Source organism: Clarias gariepinus, chromosome 11 (assembly GCF_024256425.1).
Source record: "Clarias gariepinus isolate MV-2021 ecotype Netherlands chromosome 11, CGAR_prim_01v2, whole genome shotgun sequence".
NCBI lineage: Eukaryota > Metazoa > Chordata > Actinopteri > Siluriformes > Clariidae > Clarias > Clarias gariepinus.
In genome coordinates this window covers 30374641-30399699 of record NC_071110.1, presented here as the reverse complement: position 1 = coordinate 30399699, position 25059 = coordinate 30374641, and the positions used below count along the sequence as shown (strand labels likewise).

The following is a 25059-nucleotide window of genomic DNA, read 5'->3' as shown; positions in this document are numbered from 1 at the left end:
ATATAGACACATTTCCAGAGACACAAAATGGCTTCCTGTGAACTATACCACACATAAAAACGTCCTGTCTCCTTGTCAAATCATCCACTTTGTTCGAACACTACAGACACTATAGGGCCAAACGTACAATACACAATAACAATACACCATTACTCTTGTGTGCTTTTTGAGCATCTCATTCAAGATTATTCTCTTTGTCAGTTTATATTAAACTCCACTATTCTGAGGCTTTCCACTAGTTTTAGGAGCGTGTGTGTATTTTGTGCACATTAGTGAGGTCAATACATCCCAGAGCACATCCAGTACATGCCAAAGGTGTTTAGTGGTGTTGAATTTAGTCAGGAATCTATGCAGGACACTATCGCCCTTCCATTTCAACCTTAACACACAGTACCTTCATGGAACTTGCTTTGTTCGGCGGGACCTTGTTAGGTTTAAAAAGGAGAGTGTCTAAATTGTTAAGTTTTAAGATGAATTCAAAGAAGAAAAGTTATTGCTTGTTGTGTCCGCTGCTGTTTAATACACTTACCGTGTAAGTGTAGACCTAAGCCCTAACCGGGAGAGACGGACAAACTACACGCACACACAACTACACACACACACACATATGATGTCTAAAGATAAGTTTATTATCAGCAAAGAGAGGATATTTAAGCTTTTGGTAAGGTGTCGTGTGTCACATTCGTCCCGTACATTAAAAGAGGCAGTCATGAACATGTCATAGAGAGACCTTGAGACAGACAGGTGATAGAAAATACATTTGCATTTTAGCGGACACAAGCTGTTTGGATATATATCATCTGGATACAAGATTCATGAAAGTGTTATGAAGCTATAGAAGTGTTACCATATATACGAACTGTAATGACAATGGGGGGGGTGTATGGGTATAGGAACCTTTTCATCATATTATGAAACCTTACAAATAAGGTTAACTCTGTGCTGTAAAAATCAAAAATGGACAAATTTGTCAAGACGCAACACGGCTTCCTGTGAACTATATCACACACATAAAAACGTCCTCTCTGAATGTTAAACCATCCACTTTGTTCTTACACGACAGACACTACAGGGTCACTTTACAAAAGTATGTCAGGCCAATTCCAGTTCATCCAAAAGCTGTTCAGTGGGGTTGAGTTCAGTCAGGAATCTGTGCTGAACATTTACAACCTTCCATTTTAACCTTAAGACACAGTGTCTTCCTGGAGCTCATGTTGAACATTAGTTCTCTACTGTCTTCTGAATGCAAATGCCATCTTCTTAAATGTTTTCTCTTCTGCGATCTGTAGGTTTGCGGCTTCTTTTCGGTCTGTTCCAGATAGAGGCCATGACTCGTTCCTGTTTGGTGACGGCACTGAAGTCCATCATCTTCAGGTGAGGAAGAGTAGCGATCACGTAGTGCCTAACAGCACAGACATGAATAAAACATAAATAATCTGAAAGGTTTAACCAAAACTGTAACAGGTTATGCGGTGTGGCGTTTTATGATCTTTACCTGTAGCCCTGCTCATTCTTAAACCGGTTTCCGTGTAGTGTGATGGTGTGCAGGAGTGGTAATGTCCCAAGTTTGTCCACCTCCGAGAAATTACACACTTTGTTGCCATGGAGATACAACACACGCAACTCTACCAGCTCAGTAAGGACCTAAGACAGAGAGAGAGAATGAGGGAGAAGGAACTGGAGTTGATGGTATATAACTTATCCTTTCAGTAAAGAACCCATTAAATGTGTTAAGGCATATGTGTACCGGGGAAATGTGTGTGATGTTGTTAAAGGACAAGTCGAGCCAGGCGAGGCGTTTTGGCTCAGCGAATAAAGCACACAGCGTCTCCATAAGTCCAGTGATGTTCGATAAAAGGTTGTTGTTGAGACGGAGAACTTGACTAGCAAACTTCCCCTCTGCGTTTCTCCAAGGTGCATGAGCTCCGTTGTTCGGCTCTTCTGATAGAACATCTGACACACACACATGATCATCATTTACTTTTATCAATAAATTAAACATGCCAGTTGCTAATTACATTGAAATTAAATTCCTTCCACATCTAACATTGTTCAGTACAGAATTTCTCAGGATGGTTCGAGCGATATGCCAATTAATCTGTGACATTACGTGAAAACTGGCATTTCTCAGTATGTGTTTGCTATTTTTCTCTGAAAAGAAATGGTGACAATGCAGGTAAGTAGAATTAATGAGTTTTTAGACTAGGATGTCAGTACATTGTGTACAGTACATCTCTCTGAATGCACACAGGCGGTCAGAACTTTGTCATAAAAAAAAGCATTTACAATTTCAGCTTTTACAATTCTTAAAACACAAAAAAAAGTTGATTTTTTTTTCTTTTTGCTGGGGAAAGGGAGGTCTGATTATTTTTCTCTGAGCGTTTCTGCTTAGGTTGATGCCCCCATGATCTGACTTCACTAAGGGGAAAAAACAGATATTTGGATGGGTTTCATACAGCAACAGACTAGATTTTAATATTTTTTTAATGTATTTCTTTAAAAACGTTAACAATAGAAAAAGTAAATAAAGAAAATAAACATAATTCTTTTTTGCTGTGTGAAAAGATTTGACTGCGTTGGCCGGGAATCGAACCCGGGTCAACTGCTTGGAAGGCAGCTATGCTCACCACTATACCACCAACGCGTGAAGGAAGCGACAGCGAAAGTCATACAAAGGGGTTACGACATACCTGCAAGCATGTTCTTACTATAATTACAATTGTTTTTTTTTGTGCGTGAGCATTAAATAATGTAAAATATTCTTTACTTTTTTTTGGGGGGGGGGGTCACTTCCGGACTACATATCAAAATCCTTCACGAGACCGTCTGGACTAATCAAAGCACGCCGTCGGCATTTCATTTTTACAGTGTATATTTCATAGACAAGTTCATACGAGGCTGAAGTTAGCTCCTTATTCGCGGCTTCCGATTCGTTTGGCTTCTTATTGCGCAGCGTCTCACTCTGCGGCTGATGTTAGCTCCTTATTCGCCTCGTTACTAACGGGAGTGTTCACGTTGGCGAAAGCTGCGCATTTTATCAATAAAACGTTTTTTGGTGGCTTAAACCATTCTGGCCAAGCGAATATGTACTATACCATACCTAGCAGGTACCCAACTATACAGTAAAAGTGGAATTCTCCTGGCCCAGATTGATTTTACACTTTAAAAATCAAATAAAAATATGTCATTCTATTATGCACAATGGTGTGAATAGGAAGCCAGATTTCCGAGACCATTTTAGTACCTTAAATCTCTCTGGGCCAGGTGAATATAAACTATACAACATCTAGCAGGTACCCAACTATATAGTAAAAGTGAAATTGTCCTGGCCCAGATTGATTTTACACTTTAAAAATTAAATGGAAATATTTGACTTTTTAATTGTATTATTAAATCGACTTTTGAATTGAGAATTCGTTTTATTTAATTTTTTTTCATTGTTTTTTTTTTAAATGGTAGTGATTTTAATGTCAATTGAACATTAAACAAAATTTTCCAGTGTATCGAGCAGAATTTTCCAGTGTATCGAGCGCTCTGACTGATTAATGGATATGTATTAATTATTCAGCAATCACTATATTTTTAATATTTGCCTATCCCTTACTTGCTATATACACTCGCTAAATTATAAGTATGTTAGAAGAGTATGCTACTATTCAAACTGATACATTTTAATTCTTTTATACAGCACATTAATGATAGTAAAAAATGTTGCACATAGCAATAATAACTAATAATAACATTTATTAAAAAATTACCCAAACAGGTATTAACAATACAGAGATGCACATCCAAAATGCAATGACAAACTATATGGGATTATCCTAAATTTTTTGACAGTAAACTAATTAAATTTTCATTATATCTCTTACATTTTCCAAAAACACTAGCATGTCCTTCATTTTGGAGAAGACAAATGAAAAATTCACTAGAATATCTTCTTTTTCATCTTCTCCAACATTTTCTAGTGTGTCAAATTTACACAGGGCCTTCTCGGCTTCATCCTTGTTCATGTACAAGAGGTGAAGCAACATTTCCACCGGAAAAGCTGTTTATTTTCATTGCGCCACCTCTCAGCTTCCAAAATGCACTGATATACTTGGTGACTCTAAAATCAGAAAATATATTAATCTCAACACATATGCAGTGATTAACACAGTGATTAGTTTACTGCTGATGTTGATGGCAAAAAAGAGAATAAAATAGGCAGTATCTCTGTTTGTTACAAAAACCTTAAACACTGTTCAGTCTATGGCAGTAAAACATTTAATCCCATTTCTTTTGTTCAATCACTGAATATGCTGAAGACAGGATAGACAACCACACAGGACAAACAAACACACAAACTAATTTAATTAGCATATATACTACATTTTACATATATTACACACATTAATATACATTATATGCATTACCATATATGGAGGCTGATCTGAATGGTAACCCACTTCTAAATTGTCCTGCTAAGATAACAGAAATTAAAAATATTAATTGTACAATTAATAGTTGTTAATTAATAACAGTGTTTAAGGTTTTTGTAACAAACAGAGATACTGCCTATTTTATTCTCTTTTTTGCCATCAACATCAGCAGTAAACTAATCACTGTGTTAATCACTGCATATGTGTTGAGATTTTAGCATATGTGTTGAGATTTTTGAAAATTTAGGATAATCCCATATAGTTTGTCATTGCATTTTGGATGTGCATCTCTGTATTGTTAATACCTGTTTGGGTAATTTTTTAATAAATGTTATTATTAGTTATTATTGCTATGTGCAACATTTTTTACTATCATTAATGTGCTGTATAAAAGAATTAAAATGTATCAGTTTGAATAGTAGCATACTCTTCTAACATACTTATAATTTAGCGAGTGTATATAGCAAGTAAGGGATAGGCAAATATTAAAAATATAGTGATTGCTGAATAATTAATACATATCCATTAATCAGTCAGAGCGCTCGATACACTGGAAAATTCTGCTCGATACACTGGAAAATTTTGTTTAATGTTCAATTGACATTAAAATCACTACCATTTAAAAAAAAAAACAATGAAAAAAAATTAAATAAAACGAATTCTCAATTCAAAAGTCGATTTAATAATACAATTAAAAAGTCAAATATTTCCATTTAATTTTTAAAGTGTAAAATCAATCTGGGCCAGGACAATTTCACTTTTACTATATAGTTGGGTACCTGCTAGATGTTGTATAGTTTATATTCACCTGGCCCAGAGAGATTTAAGGTACTAAAATGGTCTCGGAAATCTGGCTTCCTATTCACACCATTGTGCATAATAGAATGACATATTTTTATTTGATTTTTAAAGTGTAAAATCAATCTGGGCCAGGAGAATTCCACTTTTACTGTATAGTTGGGTACCTGCTAGGTATGGTATAGTACATATTCGCTTGGCCAGAATGATTTAAGCCACCAAAAAACGTTTTATTGATAAAATGCGCAGCTTTCGCCAACGTGAACACTCCCGTTAGTAACGAGGCGAATAAGGAGCTAACATCAGCCGCAGAGTGAGACGCTGCGCAATAAGAAGCCAAACGAATCGGAAGCTGCGAATAAGGAGCTAACTTCAGCCTCGTCAAGTTCATTCTGGCGCAGTTAAAATTGTAACTGTTTAAAACTGTTTAAAACATAAGATTTAGTAAACAACAATCGCAAAATAAAAAGTTAGACCGTAAAACTGGTTTATTTACCTTCTACTGAAGTCAGATCTTTAAAAGAAAAGTCCACAGGAGCCCCGAACATATTTACCTAAATTCATTAATTATATTTAAAAAAGTACATTTTATTTAATTGTTCATCATTCAATTTAAACACTTAAATTTTGTAACATCTTCAATTAAATGAACACTTACCGAATGTGCAAACTATTAAACGGAGAGCAGCCCCGGTGTCCCAAAAACAAACGGTTACCAAGGAATCAAGCTGCACGGAATTATGGGAAATGTAGTTTCCTTTACTTCTCTGCTTACACTATGTAGCAGAGAACAATGTGTTATGATATAAACAGCATGTGATGTGAATATTAGCTTAAATATAACATTTATATTATACTTTTAAATAAGTACTCTAGATAGTTTTAACTAAAAGCTATATACAATATGTAGATGTACTATGTTTTTATTATTTTTTCGTCGAGTTAGATCTAACATAACAATTCTGTGACGTTTGTATTTCTGCGTAATCAAACTAAACATAAATAATACTAATAATACTAATAATAAAAATAATAATAATAAAAAGAACAAGTATATCTTTTTGTTTGCAGTGCGATTTGGCGCACTCCATCATACCTCCGCTAGAGGGAGACAAACCTTAAAGGAAAAGCGCTACACCTGCAAATGGTTCAGATTTGCGAGTTCAGTTTTAGGATTAGTTTATAAAAATGAGGTAACACCGTAGTTAATGCTTAAATGTAAAAAAAAAAAAAAAAAAAAAATATATATATATATATATATATATATTAAAATAACAGTAAAATTCTGTCATGAACAAAAGGCTGCTAAGATTATAGCCTTCTCCTTAGAGACTCCACAGTCCCTATATGAAATACAGGGGTTCCTAAATGGATCGATGGATGGATGTAATAAGTAAAGCAAGTGTGGGTTGGCCTTTTAAAAGACAATAAATAATACCGAAGTGGCATATGTGAAGCAGTGTTACCTTTAGTTATCTTCTGTTATAGCACCTATAAGTGTATGTATATTATATAGCCACCATGGTGGCGTATTGGTCGGCATTGTCGCCTTGCACCTTCTTTTCAAGGTCGGGGGATCGACTCTCCTGTGTACATGGAGTTTGCATGTGCTTGGTGGGTTTCCCCCCACAGTCTAAAGACATGCAGGTTCCATTCACTGACACTCCCAAACTAATTGTGCCCAAAGTCTCCTGGGATAGGCTCCGGGCCTCCGTGACCCTGTATACAAAAGGAGAGTGCAAGGTTTTGAGATGTATGATAAGTATCTTATTGGTGCGATAATTTTGGTCTCTGTTTAATGTCCGATCAATAATTATAAAAATTTCTAAATGTATGATAATTCACAAATCATAGTTTTTGGTGTCATAGATTCACAGCGTGGGACTGATTTGAAACTAGTCATATATACAGTATATATATATATATATATATATATATATATATATATATAGTTTGGGGTCACTTTCTAACGCCATGATCGTTCCTGATTTTTCTTTCTTTCTACATTGTAAAGGAATGCTAAAGGCGTCCAAAAAGTGCATTAAACTCATTTGAACAGTTGATATTGAGATGTTTCTGCTACTTCTGCCCTGTAAAGACTTCATAACGCCTCTAATCTGAGGTGCTGTTAATTGGTCATTTTTCAGGCTAATAACTCTAAATGAACTCCTCGTCTGCGGCAGAGGTAGGTTTTGGTCTCGCCCTCCTGGGATGGCCTTCATGGAAGCCAGTTTCATTATGGTGCTTGACGGATTTTGCAAATGCACTTGACAATACTGTTCTTGCAAGAACTATTACAGAAAGGCTGACCTCTGTGTCTTAAAATAACAACTAACTGTTGTTTTTGTTGTTGTTACGTAATTACCTAATTTCATGTGTTATTTTATAGTTTTGAAATCCCCACTATTGTTGTAGAATGTAGAAAATAAATCACTAAACAAAAACAAAGAAATTTGCAAGTGACCCCAAACTTTTGAACGGTAGTGTTTATACACTGCCATCACATCTCCTAGAAACCTCACCCTGGATCTGTAGTAAATAAGCCAATCCACATCTCTACTGAGATGTTAATAGCTGATGTCACCTTTTATCTAGCTAGCAGTGCACATTGTATCCTATGTACTGTAGAAACAATAACTGATTGGAGTTGGAGTTCACTGCAGTTCGTTTAATAAAGATAATTATATAAGTTGCAAACTCAGATTTGGGGTGCTGCAATCAAATTTCTAATGCACAATAATTTGCCTGAAAATACGATTATTCTGGAGTCCCTGTAAGATTATTTGGTTTTGATCATCTGGAAACACTGATGAGAAATTACATTTAAACAATTAACAACACAAATTATACAGCATTTTAGAGTTTATTAGACAGTTTTAGTAGTTTTTGTACTTAAAATAATGAATATAGCTGCTTGAGACAAATTAAATAGTAATTATAAGTGCAATGAAATGTAATCAGTGTCCCAAAATAAAATAAAATAAAATCGACAGTCTAGCTATGACTCACAGCTCTAGCATGGACTGTACGACCTAATGTATGTATGAACTGTTGTTTTAAAACAATAATGTATTAGATCATGTATTAAAGGGCATCAAGATTGTAAGCCTGTGATATGAATTATAGCCGGCACCATTGTCAGAGCTGCTGTTGAAGAAATGTAATTAACACCTTCAGACCAATCAGATTCAAGAATGTAACGAGGCTGTTATATAAATAAGATAATAGCAATGTCTTGACTTGTCAGGATTTTAATAATATCCAATTGGCTAAATTATTATTATACAAAGGAGGATCATGAAGTGGCTTGTCTGTGCTGAAATGCATCTGATTCATTTTATTTACCCATTAAGCCAAACAAAAGGAGGCAATTGATGTTTCCTGTCATAATGACTGAAGTGTCCAGTCGGCTGTGTTCCAAATCATAGTGCTACTTGAATAAACAAGTTTTTTTTTTTTTTTTTTTACTTTTGATTAATTCTTGTGTGTGTGTGTGTGTGCGTGTGTGTGTAAGGAAGTTTTTTTTTAAGGCATCTCATTATCCTGTATCTGTGTTCACTCCATCTGTCAGGGCTAAATAACCCTTGACCCAAGGATAACTGAGCGCTGACATCAACTTTTGCCTTGTATCTAAAGTCACTTCAACATTTTTTTGTTGCGCTTCCACGGCTCACTTTTCTGCACCATTTTAGGTCATGAAATTTTCCAGGATCCTTCCATTTACAGCATTCACACAGGCATTAGTGATATACTGTATACTGCACAGTTGCCTTCCAAGCAGCTGATCAGCATTAGATTCCTGGCCGATATCCGTTTTGCTTTACTATGCTAAATGAATTGCTTTTTAAGTTTTGTTAAAAACAAAAATGTAATCATTATTACAGAATGTAAGAAAACACATTTTAATTATTGTTCACACAATATGAATGGTTTCTCTCTCTCTTTTCCCTCATAACAAGCATATTATATATATATATATATATATATATATATATATATATATATATATATATATATATATATATATTTAGCATAGAATTATTAATAAAAAATCATGTGGTTAATTAACATTCATGCTAATCCTATGAGGAAGTTAATCACAATCGTCAACATATTTGGCTAACAGGGATGTTCTTTAGGTATTAATTGCACTTCCACAGTCACTATTGTTAAAAATACAAGAAAATAGACTTTTTCTTCTTTTCATCATCTTCAGGAACTGAACGTGTGACTTGTGGAATTTTCCAGTTATATCATAGGTGTTAAAAGTGAAGATTATATGAATATACCCAGGTCAAATGCTTTAGCGAATTAAATGCTCATTTGTCATCACTTATAACCAATAATCCCTGGTAAAACTACATGTCAAATGTAAAATGTCAAATAAATCCATACAATAAAGCAAATATTTACTGTATATTTGAATTAATGTTATAAATGAAGATTATGATCACACAAATGAACCTTATAAACTAGCTTATTGCTGGCTAAAAATGTAGCTACTGTAGGTAGCATAGTTTGTTGTTTACACACAGTGAAAAGATACTAATCGTGAAAACGTGCTAAAACCATCAAGAAAATCAATATTTACCACAGAATTGGTGGTTAATCACAAAGAAAAGTCTATGTTTTGATTAAATTACACTTATGTGTACAATAAAAGCACAATTATGTGTCAACTGCTTATTAAACCTCCACAGTTTCTGCTATGCTAGGAATACAGTTACTCATGAATACAATGCAAACAGAAATTAATTGAAGTCATGAATTTGCATAAATAAGACATATCATAACCAATTCAAACACAATATTCTGTCCTTAAGCTGTGAATTGTTTTAGTTATATTTGCTATTATGACACAACTCATAGATTTAAGCTAGTGCAGCACGTTTAATTCCAAACGGTTTGTTGTAGCATTGGATAAGAATGGTGATAATGCTGCTGGGTTGTGTTCAGTCCTACTATGCATTTAGATTACTTTTATAAAAGACTGTAATAGTTATGTTCTAGCTAGCCATGATATGCGTAGCTGCCATATTTGCTTGTTGCCTAGCAACAGCATTCTCATGAATACTCATAACATGTACAGGGAACATGTAGAAAGAACTGATTACTTAGTGAAAATACTGCTTATGGAATAAAGGCACAATTTTGACTCTTTCAAAAGTTTAAGGTAAAACAAAAACAAGACTATTAAGATTTTTTTTTCTAATAAGAACATGTATTATTCTTAGACCTTGTGCTATGTTGCTTATATATATATATATATATATATATATATATATATATTGTAGCGTTTTTACGCCTGAAGAAATGCTGGAGAGACGAGTGAGCTTACAGTATTTTGCTGCCCAATGCAAATGGCTGGGAGTATTTTATTCGCTCTGACACAACGGCACATTCAATAACAGTCCCTCCCAAGGTCCAGTGCCGGAACCTGGAACGTGCAGCTCCGCTCCGGTCGCGTCCTTTGGCAGGTGTTCTGTTTAGTGGCTTAGGCCCTGTTTGTGTGTGTAGGGTGTGACGTGTGAAATGTGCTCCAGTTCAAGCTAGTGCTGAATTGGATGTAGGCTCCTGAGTGAAGATGCTGCTCATGCCTAACATGCTGTGTGCTTAATAAAGTACTCCCAGCCATTGCATTGGGTAGCAAATAAGCTCACTCGTCTCTCCAGCATTCTTCCCGGCGTAAAAACGCTACAATATATAATTCTCACATTTAAAAAAATATATGAAAACAATAAAAATAGTAGCCTATTGTTATAATATATATTGTTATACTGAATATTTATTTATATGACTTTGTGATAGTAAAATATTAGCTCTCTTTTTTGCCATTTCGTTTTGCCTTTTGTTTTACGACACCGCACAGCGTGTTTGCGGCAGCGCACGCCTCAGTTTCCGGCAGTGTCATGGCGGCCTACGCGGGTGGGTTTCAAAGCGTAGGCAGTATCGAGGAGAAAAGAGAATTAAAGCGCAAAGCGCGTGAGGAAATCCTACAAAAGGTAAACTCAGATTTGTAACAGCTTTAATACATATGAGCTTGGTCATAAGGAAGGTTTATCACACGCTAAAAACGAGTTCTAGTTAAAAAATAAAAAAATCCAACCATCGGCGCGTTGAATAGCTAATGTTTTTAGCCGAGTGATCAATCTCTGTCTGCTCTGTACACGAGTGTCCTGTACGGAATACTCAACTCTAATTTCTCCGTACATCATGAGTATGTGTACTACTCATCAGGGTCTTTAACGAAAAGCTATGGGTCCCATTGGTGTACAATAAGGAGTCATTAAAGTTTCAAATCTTTGCTTTCTGTATAAATATGCCATTAAAATAAGGTGTGTGTCTGTGTGTGTGCGCGCGCAGTGTATCGTAACAAGCATTGCATCCTAATGAAGTTCTGTTATCTCCCCTCCTCCAGCTGTGTTAGCTCTACAGATGCACAAACACCAGTGATGAGCGTGAACATGACATCAGTTTGCTCCAAACACACAAGCACAAACAACCTCTCTCTGTCCTTAAACCACAGAACAGATGTTTGAACACATTTTTCTTTCCCAACATGGGACATAAAATCCCATCCTTGACGATTGTTATTCAGAGTCATTCATGGGATCAAATCTAGAGTAGACTTTCTGTAAAAACTGAGATGATTTTATGACATTAAATTAAAAAAAAAGGACAGAGTGAGGAGAGACCCTTGACGTGTGTGTGTTTGTGTGTGACCTGAGTCTGATGAACAGTAGTGATGGGAAGTTTGAATCATTTTAGTGACTCGGTTCTTTGAATCTCGTTCATCAAAGTTAACTTATCTTTTTTTGAGTCATTTAGTTCATTTCATTCTTTTGATCAGAAATAAAATAAAATGTTGCATGTTTAATAAAAAGACCCCCAATACGCTACATACACAAATTTTTGCTATAGTTCTAGTAATATAAATATTACCATGCAGCTAAGAACATATTATAATGAACAGAATGAGTAGCTTGCCTCTCATATCTTCCAGTTTGAGTCGTTCGTTCTTTTGAATCTATTGCACCGTATAGCGTCTATGGTCGTCACGTGACAAAGGAACGAACGACTCCGGACTTGAACATTTGTTGAGAACCGTTCAATTCCGTTTCCTGTGTACTGCACTGCGTAACGTCTATGGGAGTCACGTGACATAATAAAACAAACAAGTAATTGAGAAAGAATCGCTCAATTCTGCTTTCTGTACATAACCTACAGAGGATTTGTGATGAGTTGCGCATGCGCAAGAAAAATTTACAAATCACTATCCGAGATATTCGTTCTTCTGGGTCACGTTAAAGATTCGTTCAAAAAGAAAAAATCGTTCATGAACGACCCGTCACTAATGAACAGACTCCCTGGACCGAACTAGGAACTAGGAAGTTGTAGAGCACAACATGACATCAGCAGCAAACTAAACACACACTACCATAAAGTGAAGGCTTTGATAAATGTCCTTCTGCTTCTCGCCTCTCTCTCTCTCTCTCTCTCTCTTTAGGCCAAGCATAAGTATGAGGAAAAGGAGCGGAGAGAGGAACAGAGGAAGGCTCGAGGTGAAGACACCTGGATGCTCCCAGATGTTGAGCAGCGACTGCAGCAGATCAGTGAGGTGTGTGTGTGTGTTTGTAGTTGAAAATTTTTAAATGCTTAAGTGTTAGATACAAACAGAAGACTCTCTCTTAGTCCGCCCTTGTTTATTTAAGCCCCTAATCCTGAAGCAAATGTGGTGGTGGTGTTGTCGTTTTCCAGGACCTTTCTGTGAAAAGCAAAAAGAAGAAAAAGGAGAAATCCAAAAAAAAGAAGAAGGAGAAGAAGAAGAAAGAGAAGAAAGAGAAGCTGAAGTCTCAGGGAGATCGCTCGTCCGATAGCTCCGAGGTCAGGCTCGACTCTTACAGCATTATTCTGACTCCTTGCTAATTGGTGTTTGTTTGCATGTACCGCATGTTTCGTGGTGATTGTTTTCAGGACTCTGATGGTTGGGTGGAGGCTCCGTCCATAACTGGAAGTGTGGATAAAGCATGGAAGGTCTCGGACCAGGCTCAGACCGCGAGCACCTCGACCAATAGTGGCCAAGTAAGGGAGAGTTTTGTGTGTGAGAGGCTGTAAGTGAACAAGTATGTGTGAAAGTATGTGAGAGTGTAAAAGTGTACATAAATTTGTGCGAAAGTGAGCAACAGATGCAAGAGAGTGTGAAAGTATGTGAGAGATTACGAGAGGTTATAAGTGGACATGAGCATGCGAAATAGTTGGATAGTATGCAAGAGAGTGTAAGTGTACATGGTAATCTGATAATTGATAATCTGTTATTTTGCAACCCGAGTCAGAGCACTCGTCAGTTAACGTTCGGTCCTTCAGCAGAGAGACGAGTGGATGACCTTTGACTTCCTGGCCCTGAAGACGACATCGGTTGCCGAGCAACGAGCCCAGAAGGAGCTGGAGAAAGAGGCGGAGCGGGAAAAAGCACAACAGCTCGAACAGGTGACGAGATGAGTGTGAACCTGTGTGTGCGTGTGTGCGCACTTGTTTATGCGAGCGTTGTAGAGTGACGTTTAATCCCTGAATTGTTCAGGCTGGCCTTCACAGATTGGAGCTGAATCCCTATTGGAAGAATGGAGGGAGTGGACTGCCCCCGGAGGAAGGCGCTGGAACTGCAGCTACTAAAGGTAAGACGCGTACACTAGGTTATTTATTTACTTATTTGTTTATATTTTGGCGTCATTTTTAACATTCTTTGCCTTATATGGAGTTTATGGGCGTGGCTTAATCTTTATCTTTCTCTCACTCTTAGCGGGCGTGGTGGATGATGGGGGACGGGGCTGGCTCATGAAGTCGTATCAGAGGATGAAGGAGCAGGCAGAGAGAGAGCAGCGCAACCTGGACGATGTTGTGGCTGAGAGATATGGGGTATACACACACACACACACACACACACACACACACACACACCAATCAGTCTGAGCAGGAAGAGAAAAAACATTCTGATTGTTTATTGTGCAAATAAATATAATGTGTGGGATTTATTACAGTTGGTTTTGTTTGGACTGTAATTAAGAGAGAGTGTGTGTGTGTGTGTGTTGTAGTCAATGAAGCAGTTTCAAAAGCGACTAAAGGAAGCAGAGGAGGCTGCCTTCCGACAGAGGGGAGACGCGGGAGACACGGGGAGGAAAGGAGGAACAGAAAGAGGGAGACAGGGTTGGAGGAGAGAGACAGACGAAGAGAGAGACAGGGACAGAGAGAGGCATAGGGAAAGACAGGGGGACATGGGTAGAGACCGGTGGACAGACAGGGGCCGGGAGCGAGACAGGGATAGACAGCGGGATAGAAATGAAGACAGGGACAGAAACCGAGACAGAAAGGAAGACAGGGACAGAGAGCGAGACAGAAAGGAAGACAGGGACAGAGAGCGAGACAGAAAAGAAGACAGGGACAGAGAGCGAGAGAGAAACGAAGACAGTAACAGAGAGCGAGACAGAAAAGAAGACCAGGACAGAGAGAACGACATGGATAGACAAAAGGACATGACGAGAGACAGAAGAACGGTGACGGAAAGAGGACGTTTCCTCAAACCTTCCGACTCTGATGACTTCCTCCCTCTGGAGGCGGGCTTCAGGAGGCCTGGATTGACAGCCTCCTCATCCAATCGGAGCTCAGGAAAGTTCCTAAAACCTGGGGATGATGATGATGGTGCTGACGACGTTCCAGCATGGAGGAAGAAAATGGAGAAGACAGATGGAGTGAAAAAGAAGGAGGAGTCAGGGACACAGAAGAGCGAGGAAGAGAGGAGGACCACACCAGTGGAGAAGAGCAGGTGAGAAAACACACATACACACACACACACACACACACACAGCGTGTGTGTGGTAATTTTTCCTACTGAGATGAGAGCAGACACAGCTGTGCTGCAGGATGGATCAATTGTGACCGACAAGTGCTACACACACACACACACACACACACACACACTCTTGTTGAATTGAAACAAATATTAACATTCTCACACTGAAAGTCTGTAAACTGTTACACGGAGCTCAGACTGACTTATAAGGAATGCTGTGTTTTATTAAACACTGTGTGTGTGTGTGTGTGTGTGTGTGTGTGTGTGTACACTTGTATGATGTATGTGCACTGACCTGAACATCATCGACCTCTTTGTGCTGCATCCTAAATTAGATTTTCTGTGTGTGTGTGTGAAAGCGAGAGACATAGATCTGACAGTTTCCGACTCTCTTCGTTAACATGTTGATTTTTCCATCACCACGGTCTATAAATACGGCTGTGTGCAAAAGTTTAGACACCCCTGGATTCTGCCTGGAAAAAGTTTCTCAGCCTGATTTGAAACGAAAAGAACATTTTGTCAGAGAGAGCAGAAAAAAAACAAAACTGAAAGTTAGACCGTGCACTCTTTGGTTTAAAATCTGAATAAAGTTGCAGATTGCAGTTGGTCATGCGTTAATATTACTGTTACAGTTCAGAGAGCGAGGACGAGGAGGAAGAAGAGGAAGTGCGTCTCCTGACAGATGAGGAGATGAATAAACTCGGAGCGAAACTCCTCAAGGCCGAGCTCATGGGCAATACGGTGAGGCGGGGGGGATAAACACGCACCAATCCACGTTAATCTCTTTCTTATTTGTGTTTTTTTTTTCTTTTCTTTTAATTCCGTGGGCTCCGTCTCAAATCACTGCACACTGTACTAAATAGTGTGACGCGTGTTAGAATGTTATTACCTTAATGTTACTGAACGATAAGCTAATTTTCCACAGGAAGTACACACTAATGAGTATGGCTGTGTGTGTGTGTGTGTGTGTGTGTGTAGGCCCTAATGGACTCTCTGAAGGCTCAGCTGGAAGCGGCGCGGAAAGCGAGAGAGAATCACGCCAACAAACCCAAACAGGAGAGAGTAAGTGTGTGTGTGTGTGTGTGTGTGTGTGTGTGTGTGTGTGTATATGCACATGTGACCTGTATGTATAGAGAATTGTCTGGTTTTATGCAAGTACGTTTTGGTGCTTTTCCTGTTCTCAGGTGTCTGTGCGAGAGGAGGCGGAGCAAGAAGTGGTCTTGTTCAGGACTGACCAATCGGGACGCTCGTGGCCGGTGAGCGGCCCCTCCGGGCCCGTGGAGCCCAAGGGAGGGAGGAGGAAGAAGAAAGCGGTAAGGCTGACACGTTTCGGTGTGTATTGTTTAGACTTTAATCACCTTCAGGGTCGTGGGTTCGATTCCTGCCTCAGGTCTGTGTGCATGGAGTTTGCATGTTTCCCACATGCTTGGTGGGTTTCCTCCGGGTGCTCTGGTTTCCTTCCACGGTGCAAAGACATGCAGATTAGGCTAACTGGCGTTCCCAAATTATCTCCTGCGACCTTTTACAGGATCAGGAAGCGCTATAGACAACGAGTGAGTGTAGCTTTAATTATTTTTCAGCTGCAGCAGATTGAATGAATGCACTATTTATATAAGAGGATTAGTAAAAAATTATCCGCACTGCAGTTATTTAAATACTTCTGTTGGTCCTATAGAATATAGAATAGAATATCCTTATTGTTATTGGAATATGTGGCATGTCCAATGAAATTAGGTTCTTTACACATATTATACAAGATGAATAAATGACACTTTAAACACTTTATACATTTAGCACAAATTACGTGAAAAACAGTTGCGCATATTTGTCTGGCTGACGGTAACAGCTTAAACACAAAGTGTCCAGGGTGAGACAGATCTTTGAGGATACTGCTGGCTTCATTTATTTACCCTCTGGATTTTTTTTTTCTGTGCCGCTGTACAGCTAAAAAACCAAACCCAGAGGCAGTATGTCACAATGCTCTCTACGGCGCAACGATAAAGGATGCCAACTGTTTCTGAGAGATTATCTAGACACATTTTTCTCACACATACACACTTCTATAAATTTTCTTTGAAAATTTTCTTTTCATTTTTGTGAAGCTGCTTTGAGACAATGACCATTGTTAAAAGCGCTATAGAAATAAAATTGAATTGAATTGAATAGATGTTATTGTTCCTGAGGACCCTCAGAAAGTCTCAGCTGTGCCGTCTTCATCAGCGCTGTTATGTTTGTGTCTCAAGTGAGTTCTCCCATGATGTGGACGCCCAGGAATCGATAGTCTGTGACCCTGTCTATACAGTCCCCATTAATGAACAAGGGTGTAATGTTTTTTCCTGAAGTCAGTGATCAGTCCCTTTGTTTTGAATGTGTTGGTTGTATCTGGTACTAAAAAACCCACAAGAGATTAGAAACAGAAGCGTTTGGATACCTGCAAACAAAATTTGGAGTGATACTCGAAATAAAGGTGAAAATTTCTTAAAAAGAATCAATTGTGATGACACACAAATTCATCACGGTTCACAGAGTGCAGGCCGAGAAAAAGTTCAAAAGTCAAAACAATCAGCTGGAAAAATCATCAACGCTTACAGTTCTCTGGAATTCTCAAGGGCCAGAAGTATTATAACATTATCAGGAAAAAAGGTTCGACAATCAACAGTGCTCGTTACAGTGAGAAGCTTATTAAAGATCTAAAACCTAAACTTCAAATTAAACACAGAGGACCAATAACTGAGGGCGTCATGATCTAACATGACGTTACACGTCCGCATAATTCTGCCCACACTGGCGAACCAGAATTTTAGTTTGAGGTGTTAAAACGTCCTCTCTATAGTCCTGATATCGCATCATCTTCATCTGTTCGGTCCCCTGAAAGCGGCCCTACGAGGACAAAGCTTCACTTCTGATGAAGGAGTGAAGACAGCGGTGCGTTCGTGGCTTGCAGTAACATTTTTTTTCCGAGGGAACACGACAGCTTGTTGACGGATGGTCAAAGTGTATTGAAAAGCGAGGAGATTGTTAAAAAAATTATGTCTTTGTCTTTACTAAAACTTAATTAAAAATTTATTTCTACTGACAGAGTGCGCATAATTTTCGACCCCCCACGTGTTTGTATATTAACGAGGCAATGTAGTATTTCATGAAAGCTAATGCCTTTGAGGATGCGTCTCTTGTGAAGCGTCTCTTGTGTTACTCTCATCACCCTGAAGTGTTTTATTCTTCTTGTATCACAGTGATTCGACTTCTGTTACCATAATAAATGTATAATTATTATTGTTATTCCTATTCAAAATATTTCCAAACTTTAAATGTGAATATCAGCAAACTGTGAGTCTCTTTATTCTGAAGTGTGTGTGTGTGTGTGTGTGTATGAACAGCCTCTTGAGCTTTTCAAATGTTAAAACACAAACGATCAACAAGGCTGATTAAATCATTCAATGTGCGTGTGTATGTATGTGTGTGCACACAGATCGAGACCCACGTCTCCGGCGAGCGCGTACGTTACTTTGCAGACGACGACAGTTTGGATCTGAAGGAGATGGTGCGCCGGGAGAAGATGACCTCGGCTCAGGATCAGAACGCACTCTACTCACGGATGGCTGCCAAGGTGGGTGGGTCTGCCACAATCTGGCAACCCCTACATAAACAGCACATTGCAGTTACTACGATTATGTCTTTCTTTAATTTTAAAGGAATGTTCCCGTCTTAACCTGGCAACCAAAATGTACTCATCGTATTATTGAGATTGTATGGCAAGCTTTCGATTTAATCTAGAAACACGTATGCCGTGACTGTTCCTACAATCTGGCAACCTACATACACAACATACTGATTTCTAATATCTAGGCCTGGTGGATTTTTTTTTTTCGTTTCCTTAAGATGGCAACCAGAATTAATTTAGAAAACAAATGCTTTGAGTTTTTTTTTTTTTTTTTTGCTTTTTTGTACATTACACAGATTGCTATTTTAAAGTTCTTCAACTTGTGTCCTATACAGCTATATGATGACCTACACACACACACACACACACACACACACAGATTGAATGTAACAGATGGTGAAAATTTCTCTCTGCCGCTCCTCGTTGCTCCCTCTAAGAGAGTGTGTGTGTGTGTGTGTGTGCGTGTAACATGGCGGGTGAAAACTGTATTAATAAACTTACAAAGACGTCACTGTTACCATGGCGACTGGAAATGAAAGTGCCAAACATTGCACATTTTAGCTTTCTGTCTCTCTCTAGAGTAAATGCTCAGGCGTTACCATGGCGATTATGCTAAAAATATGTACTTATTTTAGCTGTGTGTGCATGATGAATTCCAAGTTAGCAACAGCAGTTTTGTGTCTTTGTGTCACCTACGTGCGTGCGTGCGTGCGTGCGTGCGTGCGTGAGTGCGTGCGTGAGTGCGTGCGTGCGTGCGTGAGTGCGTGTGTGTGTGTGTGTGTGTGTGTATATATGCATGCACACGCACACACGCAGAGAGAGATACACGCTGATGCAATGTCTGTCTGTCAATCAAACATGTCAAGGATGAGAACACATACTTCCCATAGAGCTTGTTGCCACGGAGATGATGTCTCTCACACTGACACACACATACACACTTGCACACTGATCCTGTTTAGAATTGTGCAACACTATAGAAAATAACCCAAACTCTGTTAGAAAGGATAAATTATGATACGTTAGTTACGATAGCTATTATTAATATATATATATATATGTATTATTCAGTTTGCTGTTCAGGAATACACGTAGGGAAGAACACGTTCGGGTGTACGGAGTAATGAACGAAAACGGCATGAAGGACGTTCTGAACGGAAAAGTGCCTCGTTGGAAACATAGGAGAGCGATTGGGCGATAAATAAATAAATAAATAAATCAATAAAGCTAAAACTTTAAGAATCTAATGATGTGCCCAAGGACTAAAAACCCAATGTCACGGTAAAGCACTAAACAATGTACCAAAGTTACAGAACCCTCTTACATGCTAACATAACATTCTGAAGCTCGAGTAACACTATAGATATATATATATGGTGTATTATAGATTTCTATAAAATATATAAAAATGCAGCGAAGAACTACAGCTCTAAGAATACAACATCATCATAAAGCTTGTAAATAACAAGATATTACACCACACTTAAGTCCAAGAGTGTGATGATGTGCAAAATCCGTGAGAACGTAGCAACTCCCTGCAGCCGCGAGTATATTAGATCTGTAGGAACGTACAAAGATTTTTAAAACATGACCGTGTAATAAAGTTCCGCACAGAGTAAAGCTCTAAGAACGCTGTGACCTGATAAAAATGCAAAGGACACAGTAATGTACCAAGAATGTTATGATGTAAAATATAATGTACAAAAGCTCTAAAGTGTGTGTGTGTGTGTGTGTTAGATGATGGGCAAGCAGGATGGCGATAACTACACACTGGACGACATGTTCGTATCCAGCGCAGCTCAGAGAGAAAGGGAGGGGCTCGACGACGAGAGAGCGAGAACCCGGGCGATGGGAGAGGGGCGGAGCCTTGCCGCACGAATGGATAAATGCCCGTTCTGCTTCACCAACGCCGAGCTGCCCAAACACCTGGTGGTGGCTATCGGGGCAAAGGTACACGCCAATTATCCCACACACATTAATTGCCTTTACACCCTGTATTTAACATCGTGCCTTTTATCTCACACACACTGAATAACTCGGCTGTTTCCCTGTTACTAACACACATTAAACACTCTTGTTTTGGCACTGGTGTTTTTTCTTCACACACACGCACAAACTTACTACTATAAACTAGATACATATGTGCTAACTAGCGCCCACACACCCTACTTTATATGCTAATTATGACATATGTTGATTATCTGATTTGCCCCACATTCAAATATATGCTGTCGTTTAACGCTATACATGGTCTAATTCACATTTGTGTGTTTATAGGTGTATCTTTGTCTTCCTAACAGTGTCTCTCTGGCTGAGGGACACTGTCTAATCGCTCCACTGCAGCACCACTGCTGCTCAACTGGCCTCGATGAGGACGTGTGGAATGAAGTACAAGTATGTATATACGCACACAACCACAAATATATATTAAACGAAATGATATGCACATCTAACTATTTCACCCCATGTCTGACTTTCAGATGTTCCGCAAGTCATTGGTTCAGATGTTTGATTCCCTTGAGCTCGACTGCGTGTTTTTGGAAACTCACATGAACCCTAAGAAGCGCATGCATATGCTGTACGAGTGTATCCCACTGCCACGGGAGCTTGGCGATATGGCACCCATCTACTTCAAGGTAATACAGAGAGTATAATAGAGACAGATCGGTGCAGGGACGGTACCTGAGATAGAGAAAGAGACAGGTAGATACACGGGCAGAGAAAGTTATCTAGGATAGAAAGGTGAGTCAATACAGGGCCTGATGGAGCCTGAAATGGAGATAAGGAGAGACAGGTAGCTTCAGTAGTAGGGACGGTCCCTGAGAAACAGATTGATAGAGGAGCAGTGACAGAGTCTGAGATAGAAATACAGGTAGATACAGAAGCAGAGACTGAGCCTGAGATAGAGAGATGGATGGATAGATACTGGCGCAGGGAATGAACCTGAAATAGAGAGATGGGTAGATGTCAGAGTGGCAGTTGGTAGATGTCAGATGGTAGATGGCAGTGTCAGAGCTTGAGATAAAAAGGGACTGGTCAATACAGGGGCAGAAATGATCTGTGATTGCGATATAAGGGCGGGGACGAAGCCTGAGATAAAGCCCAGGTTAGAAAGTTGGGTAGATACAGGCGCAGAGACTGAGCCTGAGATGGAGAGACGGCTCGAGACAGGGGAAGAGAGAGAGTCTTAGATAAAGAGAGAGACAGAGATGTGTGATACAGGGGGAGGGACGATGCCTTTGATAGAGAGATGATCAATATAGGAGACACAGAGTCTGAGATAAACAGAGACCTGAGAACACACACTAATTACACTAAAATACCTGCTTCTGTCATTTGTGTCTCCAAGAAAGCAATCATGGAGTGTGATGAGGAGTGGGCAATGAATAAGAAGGTGGTGGATCTGGCATCCAAGAACATCAGACAGGCTGTGAGACAAACACTTATTTACGATTAAGGCTTTTCTCCCTCACATTTCTCTTCAGTATTTTTATGCCTTTGTGTGTGTGTGTTTCCAGGTTCCTCGTGGTTTGCCGTACTTCTCTGTTGATTTTGGGTTGCAGGGAGGTTTCGCTCACGTCATTGAAAATCAGGACAAGTTTCCATATTACTTTGGGAAAGTATGTATACGCAAACACACACGCACACACATGCCAGCACAAACACACATGTCCTAACAACCCACAATCTTACAGGAAGTCCTCGGCGGTATGTTAGACTTGGAGCCAAGACGATGGAGAAAGCCGATCAGAGAGAACTTTGACGATCAGCGTAAGAAGGTCCTTCAGTTCTCTCAGTGGTGGAAACCCTTCGACTGCACCAAGAGCCAATAAGAGATCTGCATGCGTTATTAAGCGGGGTCAGGCTCTGTGTCTGAGCTCCGAATACACAGCAAAGGAGTCTGTTGAAGATTGTCTTGTTTATAAACTATATAATAACATAAACTCTGTATTGTTGAGATGGAACATTAAAGTTTTGTTGATTTTTATAAATGTATGGAAAAAAATGTTCACTTCATGTGTTTGACTCTTCTTCACTCAGAATCAGGAGTATCTACGGCATTTAGAAATTTATGGTCTGCATCTTACAGTCTCAAACTACACAAGCAATGAGCAGTAACTAGATACAGTGGAACCTCAGATTGCGAGTAACATGGTTTGTAAGTGTTCCGAAAGACAAGCAAAGATTTTTAATAATTTTGACTTGGAAAACGAGCAAGTTTTGGTTTACGAGTACCGACTATCATGTATCACGCATGGGCTTCTTGTTTTGACGCCGGGCATCACGTGATCACAACTGAGCCAACGTTTTTTTCTCTCTCTTGCACTGCGGAATTGTGCGATATTTCCTATTCGTTATTACAATATAATCAATTACTGCTCCTTTAAAGTGCTTTGATTGACTTATCCATTGGCTTGTATTGTTCAGTGAGAACTTTTAAAAATTTGGTCTGAACTTTAAGGGACCAAATGCAACCTGGATTCGAAACATTCTTAATTAAGATACCAATTGCAGACATTCTGTCCTGTTAATATATCTGCCTGTCTTGCAGAAGCTAGGAGTTTGGTTCCCTCCATTTTAGTCATAATTGAATAAAATGGGGAGGGTTGGGTCAGGAGGAACATCCGGGGTAAAACCTGTGCCAGAGAAAACGGACCAGCTGCCTATTTGCATGCATTTGACCCCCAGGGCAAAATTTGGTACAAGCCAATTTGGTGTCAGTTCGTGAACATCTGGATGCTGAAATTTTTGCCTATTCTCTTGGACTCTATTCAATATAATTCAGTTTTATTTTTCTTTATATGGCGCTTTCAGTAATGGTCATTATCGCAAAGCAGCTTTACAGAATCAAAAGATATTGGAAATGAGTTTGAAAAGTGTAAAAAAATGTAGGTATAGATTATAATTCTAATTATCAGAAAACCCAGAGGACAGAGGGGGTCTGGATCGCCATTTGTAGCTTGAGAGAGAGAGCAGTTAGCATTGGTCACAGTCACATAATGTATAAAGTAAACGTATATTTAGTGCAGAATGCAAGCAGGGACTATGGCAGGGCTGACTTAAGCTTATAGCATCTTGTATGCGCAGGTGTTCTACCATTAAAGTACTAACCAGGCCCACGCCTGCTTACCTTTTTAGATCAAAAGACATCGGGTGCTCTCAGACTCTCAACCAAATTGATGTACAGGGTTTGCCTGGACCATTTTGACACGTTCAGGTTATTTGAACCACTTGAGTATGGCTTTAGCAGTCTAAAGTATGTAGCAGGTTTGGACCAGTGTTTTCTTTTTCACTCTTTTATTGGGATTGCTCTATAGTTGGAATCATCCACCATGGTCTAAATCTGACCAGGTTTCCAGTTTCTTAGTTTTGTGTTAAAAAGCATGATGCTGCTAGTAACATGCTTCATTGTGGCAGTGGTGTTCTCCAGATTTTTGTTAAGCTTCCACCAAGGGGCTGTCTACCACATCTTCCTTTGTCACTTCAACCTCCTGCATGTCCACCCTCACCACATCCATAACCTTCTCATCGGCCTTCCTCTTTTCCTACTGCCTGGCAGCTCCATCTCAAGCATTCTTCTCCCGATATAACTTTGTCCCCAAACCATCCCACCTGTTCTGTCTCTAATATACTGATTATGCTGATCTCACTACCATCCTGTAAACTTTCCCTTCCATTCTTGCTGAAAACTTTGTCACAGTTTTTTGTCACACTCCCCATTGCTGTGGAGGGTTGACCCCAAATATTGAAACTCTTCTACCTTCCCAACCTCTACTTCTTGCAATTGCTCCACCTTCACATACTTCTCTGCCCTTCTGACTTCCTCATGCAATACCGAAGTTAATCTCTGGGAACCCTGCCATATGATTTTTTCTAAATCTACAAACACATAAAACTCTTTCTGACCTTCTCTATAATTCTCCATCAGCATTGGCTCATCAGCTTTATGCCTCTGTAGGTGTAGCTCTGCACATCTACCTTGTTTTTACAAATTGGAACTAAAACACTTATTCTCCACTCATCATTCATCCTCTCACTTTCTAAGATCCTGTTAAACAATATAGTAAGCAATTCCACTGCCATCTCTCCTAAACACTTCTATGCCTCCACTGGAATGTCATCTGGACCAACTGCCATTCCACTTCTCATCCTCTTCATAGCTGTCCTCACTTCAACCTTACTATTTCCCTGTACTACCTGATCCACTACCTCCACCTCATCTAACTTTCTCTCTCTTATTTTCTTTATTGATCAGCTCTGCAAAATACCATCTTCACCTTCTCAAAACACTCTCTTTCTACTTATCTACCTTCCCTACCTCTACTCCTTGCACC

The 25059-nt window shown here is 39.1% G+C and overlaps 2 protein-coding genes and 1 non-coding gene across 4 annotated transcripts; 1 reads left to right on the top strand and 2 right to left on the bottom strand.

The window, feature by feature from the left end:
* Positions 1-1233: 1233 nt before the first annotated feature.
* Positions 1234-5942, bottom strand: lrrc51 (leucine rich repeat containing 51). The gene is made up of 5 exons (XM_053507880.1): positions 5878-5942; positions 5716-5773; positions 1748-1953; positions 1496-1644; positions 1234-1402 (listed from the first exon to the last, which is right to left on the bottom strand). Exons 2-5 carry the CDS (start codon positions 5765-5767, stop codon positions 1261-1263), a joined length of 549 nt encoding a protein of 182 aa, XP_053363855.1. The 5' UTR covers positions 5768-5773; positions 5878-5942; the 3' UTR covers positions 1234-1260.
* trnag-ucc (transfer RNA glycine (anticodon UCC)) lies at positions 2573-2644 on the bottom strand. The gene has a single exon. It is a non-coding gene; the product is annotated as a tRNA-Gly (tRNA).
* Positions 5943-11095: 5153 nt separating the features above from the next.
* On the top strand, positions 11096-22721 carry cwf19l2 (CWF19 like cell cycle control factor 2). 2 transcript variants are annotated; one of them, XM_053506792.1, is made up of 18 exons: positions 11096-11221; positions 12727-12837; positions 12978-13103; positions 13194-13301; positions 13584-13706; positions 13798-13891; positions 14017-14132; positions 14309-15036; positions 15696-15804; positions 16042-16125; positions 16248-16376; positions 18533-18670; positions 20462-20674; positions 21002-21118; positions 21205-21360; positions 22074-22154; positions 22243-22344; positions 22420-22720. In XM_053506792.1, exons 1-18 carry the CDS (start codon positions 11129-11131, stop codon positions 22555-22557), a joined length of 2766 nt encoding a protein of 921 aa, XP_053362767.1. In that variant the 5' UTR covers positions 11096-11128; the 3' UTR covers positions 22558-22720. The 2 variants fall into 2 exon arrangements, with proteins under 2 accessions (XP_053362767.1, XP_053362766.1); XM_053506791.1 differs by having other exon boundaries at positions 11109-11221; positions 13587-13706; positions 22420-22721.
* The last annotated feature ends 2338 nt before the right edge of the window (positions 22722-25059 follow it).

What these genes read in the sequence shown, in the direction of transcription:
- cwf19l2 (XM_053506792.1), top strand. Translation starts at nt 11,129, where the DNA reads ATGGCGGCCTACGCGGGTGGGTTTCAAAGCGTAGGCAGTATCGAGGAG. An exon ending in ACACCAGTGGAGAAGAGCAG is followed by an intron (nt 15,037 to 15,695) that starts GTGAGAAAACAC and finishes TTACTGTTACAG; the next exon opens with TTCAGAGAGCGAGGACGAGG. An exon ending in GGAGGAGGAAGAAGAAAGCG is followed by an intron (nt 16,377 to 18,532) that starts GTAAGGCTGACA and finishes GTGTGCACACAG; the next exon opens with ATCGAGACCCACGTCTCCGG.
- lrrc51 (XM_053507880.1), bottom strand. Translation starts at nt 5,767, where the DNA reads ATGTTCGGGGCTCCTGTGGACTTTTCTTTTAAAGATCTGACTTCAGTA. An exon ending in AGATCTGACTTCAGTAGAAG is followed by an intron (nt 1,954 to 5,715) that starts GTAAATAAACCA and finishes TGTGTGTGTCAG; the next exon opens with ATGTTCTATCAGAAGAGCCG. An exon ending in ACATCACACACATTTCCCCG is followed by an intron (nt 1,645 to 1,747) that starts GTACACATATGC and finishes TCTCTGTCTTAG; the next exon opens with GTCCTTACTGAGCTGGTAGA.